The sequence below is a fragment of the Dermochelys coriacea genome, chromosome 23 (genome assembly GCF_009764565.3).
Source record: "Dermochelys coriacea isolate rDerCor1 chromosome 23, rDerCor1.pri.v4, whole genome shotgun sequence".
NCBI classification, from domain to species: Eukaryota; Metazoa; Chordata; order Testudines; family Dermochelyidae; genus Dermochelys; species Dermochelys coriacea.
In genome coordinates this window covers 15410663-15416943 of record NC_050090.1, presented here as the reverse complement: position 1 = coordinate 15416943, position 6281 = coordinate 15410663, and the positions used below count along the sequence as shown (strand labels likewise).

The 6281-nt window shown below is 67.6% G+C and overlaps 2 protein-coding genes across 3 annotated transcripts in view; one reads left to right on the top strand and one right to left on the bottom strand.

The window, feature by feature from the left end:
- The window catches only part of SYN1 (synapsin I), a 22427-nt gene that overhangs the window by 6298 nt on the left and 9848 nt on the right, over window positions 1–6281 (top strand). Inside the window, 2 exon segments of the mRNA XM_043501079.1 lie at window positions 1885–2041; window positions 3081–3170. Coding sequence (XP_043357014.1) covers window positions 1885–2041; window positions 3081–3170 — 247 coding nt within the window.
- Window positions 3693–6281, bottom strand: part of TIMP1 (TIMP metallopeptidase inhibitor 1) — a 3792-nt gene continuing 1203 nt past the window's right edge. The window contains exons 3-7 of one of the 2 annotated variants that reach the window (XM_043501078.1): window positions 5994–6029; window positions 5257–5354; window positions 4993–5110; window positions 4505–4626; window positions 3693–4138 (exon numbers count right to left, since the gene is read on the bottom strand). In XM_043501078.1, the coding sequence (XP_043357013.1) occupies window positions 3908–4138; window positions 4505–4626; window positions 4993–5110; window positions 5257–5354; window positions 5994–6029 (605 nt within the window). In that variant the 3' untranslated portion in view covers window positions 3693–3907. The remainder of the gene's footprint in view (window positions 4139–4504; window positions 4627–4992; window positions 5111–5256; window positions 5355–5993; window positions 6030–6281) is intronic. The other variant, XM_038381834.2, reaches the window with a different exon arrangement.

Sequence of the window (6281 nt, the reverse complement as noted above, 5' to 3'; positions counted from 1 at the left end):
CTGGGAAGCCAGGAATCGGGGTTCTTCGGCCCTGGGAGGGGAGTGGGGTCTAGTGTTTGGGGGTGGGGGCGGGAGCCAGGACTCCTGGGTTCTCTTCGTGGGACTCTCTGTTTCGGTGCCTGCGTGGTGCTGGGCCCAGCCAGACCATCGGTCACTGACTCAGGCCAGAGATGCTGGATCTGGCCTCTTCATTTGTAACTTTTCTGTTCCAAATCACAGGCAGGTTCAAATCCTGCCACCACCGCTGAGGGGCGCTGTGCTGTGGGGAGCAGGCTGGGGGGCTGGGCAGGGGGGTGCTCTCCCCGGGCAGTCAGGGCCGGGCACTGGGGTCTCGAGGGAGCAGGGGCTGGGCAGGGTATGGGCTGGGGGGGGTCCAGAGTGGGAGAACGCCATCCTGTGGCAGGTTATGGGGCTGCTCTGTGGGTCCCGTCTTGCCTCCGTCAGCCCCGGACCCCCTACGACAGGAGCTACACCCCAGATTTGGCGCTGTCCCTGGGAGACCTCCGGGCTCTGCCAGGCTCAGGTCCCCAGGTGCCCAGCCCGGGTTTGTGGTGTCTCCCCGAACATAGCCGGGTTTGTTCGGCCCCCGGCACATGGCCTTGGGGAGCCCATAGGTCAGCAGAGAGCCCCACTGGCTGTGCCCTTGAAGTTGGGGCACCATGTGTCTCCCACCTTAGGCTGTCCCCCTGCCACTGAGAGGCCATGCAAGGTATGGGGAAACTGAGGCACAAGCAGGCCTTCTAAAATCTCCCCCTCCATCTCTCTCTTCCAGGGCCAAATTATTCAAGGGCAAGAAGCTCCATGGTGATGTCGAGGTGCGGGTGGAGCAGGTGGGTCTGGGCCCCGTGGGATTGGGGGTGCTGGGGGGTGGATGGGGGCGTTGTGGAGGTAGAGGGGCTGGTGTGGGATGGGTACTGGGGGATGGGAGGGTTGGTGACGGGTCGTTGGGGGGGGGATTTGGGGCGCCCTGTTCCATCCGTGGGTCTGACTCCCACATTCACCCCTTCCAGGCCGAGTTCTCAGAGATGAATCTGGTGGCTCAGGCCAATGGGGCCTTTTCGGTGGATCTTGAGGTTCTGCGCAATGGGGTCAAGGTGGTGAGGTGAGTGAAGGGGGGGAGGACCGGGGGGGCAGGAAAGGGGGGACCCTAGCCAGGGGCTATGGGTTCGGAGGGGAGAGGACTGATTGGCGGAGCGCTGCTCCCAGACCCCTCTCCCCATTCCCCCCTCCCATCTAGCTCCCCCCCCAACTGGCTCTGTGTGCGGGGGGGGGGAACAAGGGGGTCAGGGCTCTTTCATGGGAGACAGGGAGGAAGTGGGGGGTGCAGGGCTCACTCTGGGGGGCGGAAGGGGGAGGACAGCAATCCGTTGTGGGAGAAGGGGGGCATAGAAAGGGCAGGGCTCACCAGTGAGGTGTGGTAGGTGGGATTTGCGGGGGAGGGAGGCCCCAAGGGGGGGGAAAGGGAGGTTATGGGGGGCAGGCTCATTCATGGGGGACAGAGAGGATGTGGGGGTCAGGATTTCCCTGTAGGGGGCAGGGGGCACCCCATGGGGGTCAGGGACACCTCATGGGTGGAGGGGCAAGTGGGGGTACAGGGTTCCCTTGTGGGGGTAGGGGGCACCCCATGGTGGCAGGTGGGATCTGGAGGGGCAGCGACAAGTGGCAGGGGCAGAGTTCCCTTGTGGGGGGGCAGGTGTGATCTGGGGGGGCAAGGACACCTCACAGGGGGCAGGGGAAAGTGGGGGGGCAGAGTTCCCTTGTGGGGGTTGGGGGGCACCCATGGGGGGGCCAGTGTGATCTGGAGGGGGGCAGGAACTGGGGAGGGGCCAGGGGTGCACCATGTGGGGCTGGGCCCCGTGTCTAAACCCCCTTCTGCCTGTCCAGGACGGTGCACCCCGACTTCGTGCTGGTGCGGCAGCATGCCTACAGCATGGCCCCGGGGGGCGACCACCGGGGGCTGGTCATTGGGCTGCAGTACGCCGGGGTGCCCAGCGTCAACTCCCTGCACTCCATCTACAACTTCTGCGACAAGCCCTGGGTGGTGAGCGCCCGGGGGGGGGAATGTGGGGGGGCTGCCAGAAGGGAAGGAGGTTAGTGGGGGGAGCAGAAGGTGGAGGGGGCCGTGGGGAGGGGGGGTTGCTGGCTGTGAGGGTCTGGGGTCTGGCAGGTAGCCATGGGGGATGGGGAGTTGGTGGGTAGCCGGAGGGCTGGTGGGTAGCCAGGGGACGGAGGGGAATCCAGGGGGCCAGGGGGTGGTGTAGTGGGTAGCCAGGGGGCAGGCTGATGGGTAGCCGGGGGGATGGGAAGTCAGCGGGTAGCTGGAGGGCCTGGGGGGCTGGTGGGTAGCTGGGCGGTGAGGGAGGCTGGTGGGTAGCCAGGTGGGAGATGGGGGGGGGCAGTGGGTAACCGGGGAGGCTGGGGGGGTGGTGGGTATCCAGGTGGGAGACGGGGGGGGCAGAGGGTAGCTGGGGAGGTTGGGAGGGGGGCCGGTGGGTAGCCGGGGAGGGTTTGTGGGTAACCGGGTGGGAGATGGGGGGCTGGGGGGGCTGGTGGGGGCCAGTGGGTAGCCAGGTGGGAGACGGGGGGGCAGAGGATAGCCGGGGAGGCTGGGAGGTGGGCTGGTGGGTAGCCAGATTGGAGACGGGGGGCTGGTGGGTAGCCGGGGAGGCTGGTGGGGGCTGGTGGGTAGCCGAGCAGGAGACGCGGGGGGCAGTAGGTAGGCGGGGAGGCTGGGAGGCTGGGAGGGGGGCTGGTGGGTAGCCGGGGAGGGCTTGTAGGTAGCCGGGTGGGAAATGTGGGGCTGTGGGGGGGGCAGTGGGTAGCCGGGGGGGGATGGGAAGTCGGCGGGTAGCTGGAGGGCCTGGGGAGCTGGTGGGTAACTGGGCGGTGAGGGGGGCTGATGGGTAGCCAGGCGGGAGACGGGGAAGGGGGGGCAGTGGGTAGCCGGGAAGGCTGGTGAGGGAGCTGGTGGGTAGCCAGGCAGGAGATGGGGGGGGCGGTGGGTAGCCAGATGGGAGACGGGGGGGGCCGGTGAGTCTCCGGGTTCTGCACCCCCCTGACCCGTCCCCCTCCCCTCTCAGTTTGCCCAGTTGGTACGGCTGCGCAGGAAGTTGGGGGCTGAGGAATTCCCCCTCATCGAGCAAACCTTCTACCCCAATTACCGGGAGATGGTGAGTGGGGCAGGGCTGGGGGGCGTGCAGGGGGTGAGGCTGGGGGGGCTGGGGGCCAGGCAGGGGGGTGGGGCTGCAGGGGCGGGCAGGGGGAGAGCCTGCGGGGGGGGCTGGCATGCAGAACTCAGGGCATGGGGGGCACGCATAGGGCACAGGGGTGGGTAGGTCTTGGGGCTGCCCTGGACCCCCAGGGGCTGCCCTGAGCCATAGGGCCACAACCCCTCAGTGAGCTGGGCGGAAGCCTTCACCAAGGGGGGCCCATTGGCTGCAGCCTCAGGGAGCCCCGGGGGGGCAGAGGTGAAGGTAGGGTCGGGCCTGGCCACCCCCGGCTCCTCGGGGAGGGCCCTCAGGATTGGGAGGGGGACAGTCAGGGATTGCGGCGCGGGGGGGGGTAGCTGGGGATTGGAGCATGGTGGGGCTCTGGGGTCACCAGAATGTGCCAGGGGGCAGCTGGGGCTGGGGGCTTGCACGTCCCCTGACCCCCAGCCCCCCACCCTGGCCCCTCAGACAACGGTGCAGATCTGAGTCCCAGCAATTTCTTTATTTACGAATCAAAAACTCAGGAAACCACTTTTAACAGAGCCCAAGCTTGGCGGGGGCGGGGGGGGCACAGAGATGGGGAAAGGGGGTGACCCCCCGCTTTTGCCCCACCCCCCAGCGCAGAGCACTCCGGGAAGACCCCTGGTCCTGCCTCTGCACAGGGGGGGGTCACACATCCCAGTCCATGGTGTGGGGGGTCACTGCCCTTGGCTCTGGGCTGTCTTGAGCAGGGCCCCGGGGAGGCTGCTCTTGAGGGTCTCCCAGGCGCAGAAGGGGTCGGCCCCGGGGGGTGCCCCCTGGCTGGGGCGGGGCAGGCAGGCCAGACGCTGGGCCTGGGGCCCCTGCCAGCTCCGGTCCAGCAGCCCGTCGGTCCAGAGGCACTGGGCGTCGCCAGACAGCGCGCAGGGCATGGAGTTACACGGCACCACCTGGAGAGGGGGCGGGGTTAGCGAGAGAGCCACGCCCACCCACAGGCCCCGCCCACGTATCACAGACCCCGCCCCTTGACGCCCCACCCCCATCCCTCCAGCCGCAGCACCTGCAGCATGGGGTAATGGCACCAGGTAGAGATGCAGGGGCGGGGCTAGAGAGAGCCACACCCATCCCTCCTCGATCCCGCCCCCTGCCCACAGAGGGGCCTCCTGGACACGCCCATCCCACATAGACCCCGCCTCCCAAGCCCGCCATCTGCCCCCCCCATTGGGCCTGGTGTACCATGGCATCACCTGCGAGGGCCGGAGAGGGGGAGATTAGGGACCCTCCCACCCCCCATCTCCCTGCCCCCCAGAACTCACTTGGCAGGCGCAGCCCCCTCCGTAGGCCTGGCTGATCCCACGGCGCTGGCTGGGGGGAACGCGCCCCCAGGGGCGCACGAAGGAGCAGGTGGAGACCGTCAGGCGCTCACCCTGCCGCACAGCTGGGGGCAGAGGGCAGAGGGAGTGGGTGGCACAGCGCCCCATAGCACCCCCGAGCCCCATAGTGCCTCACCCTCCCAGTGCCCCCCAGCCCACCCAGACACTCAGAGCCCCCCAGCTCCCCCAACCCCCCATAGCATCCTCAGAGCCCCCCAGAGTCCCCAATCCCCTGCAGACCCACATCCCCCCACCAAGACCCCCCCAGAGCTCCCCCCCATAGCCCCACAGACCCCTCCAACGACTCCTAAAGGCCCCCCGGCCCCTATAGCACTGCACAGCCCCTCAGCCCCCCCTCCCTGCACCTTTGGGTAGGGAATGCTGTGTCTGGGGCAGGGGGGCTGCCCCAGGCCGGTGTCGGGGTGCCTTACCCATGATGAGGTACTCCTCCCCCTTCAGGGGGGCCGGGGGCTGATACCCACAGACGCTCTCCAGGGTCGGGGTTTCTACGAAGTGAACGTCTGCCGGTGGCTCAAACCCTTTGTAGATCTGTGGGGAGACACGCGTCAGAACAGCTGGGGGCGCTGTGGGGCGCGGGGCAGGGGGACTGGCTGGGCCGGGGGGGAGCTCCTGGCTACCCCAGTCCCGGCCTGAACCAGCAAGGGTGCTGTGCGGCTGGCAGGGGTGGTTGGTACCTTGGTGGTTTTGATCTCGTGGCGGACCCACGGCACGGATTCCCCACGGCTGTTGTTGTGGCTCAGCGAAGTGACCCCCACGAACCTGCCCCGAATCACTGCACGGCAAAGAGACAAGGGTCAGGGCACCCCCAGAGGCCCCCAGAATGCCTCCCACCCTCCCTCCCATGACATCTAGAACCATTTGATTCTGATGTGACACAGATTATGGGGTGGGAGTGGGGGGGCATGATCCTGGTCGCCCGAACTCCTGGGTCTTCCCCACGCCTTGGGGGTGTCAGGGGAAGGGGGTCTCCCCCTCCTTCCCGGACTCCTGGGTTCTTCCATGCCTTGGAGAGAGGAGGATCCCCCCCCGCCCTCATACACACTCTGGAGCTGTGACCCCAGAATCAGCTCGGGGCCTCTCCAGAGGGTAATAGCTATACTGACGGTGGGGCCCAGGGGTGGGGGGGAGCGCTGCCCGGTTGGCTGGAGGGGTGGAACATCACAGCTGGGGGCGGGAGGGGTTGTTTCTAGCTCTGGGGGAGGGAAATGAGCATTTGATGGGTGTTCAGGGGAGCTGCAAAAATTGGGGGAGGACTGTGCTAGGGGGTGGAGCATTTGGGGGTCACTCACCTACATCAGCCTGGCAGAATGGCATCTGGGGGTGCTGGGGGTCAGGGTGAGGGCTCAGAGGGGGGAGCTGGGGGGCTCAGAGGGATGCCGGGCGATAGGGGGTGGGGACAGGGGTCACTCACCAGTGTCGGCCTGGCAGAACGCCATCTGGGGGTGCTTGGGGTGGGGGGGCTCAGTGGGGGGTACTGGGGTACAGAGGGCTCTGAGGAGTACTTGGGGGCAGTGGGTGGGGTCGGGGTCACTCACCGACGTCGGCCTGGCAGAACTCCGTCTGGGGGTGCTTGGGGGTGGGAGGGCTCAGCGGGGGGTGCTGGGGTACAGGGGGCTCAGAGGGGTGCTGGGGGGCAGGGCGTGGGGTCAGGGTCACTCACCAATGTTGGCCTGGCAGAACGGCATCTGGGGATGACGAG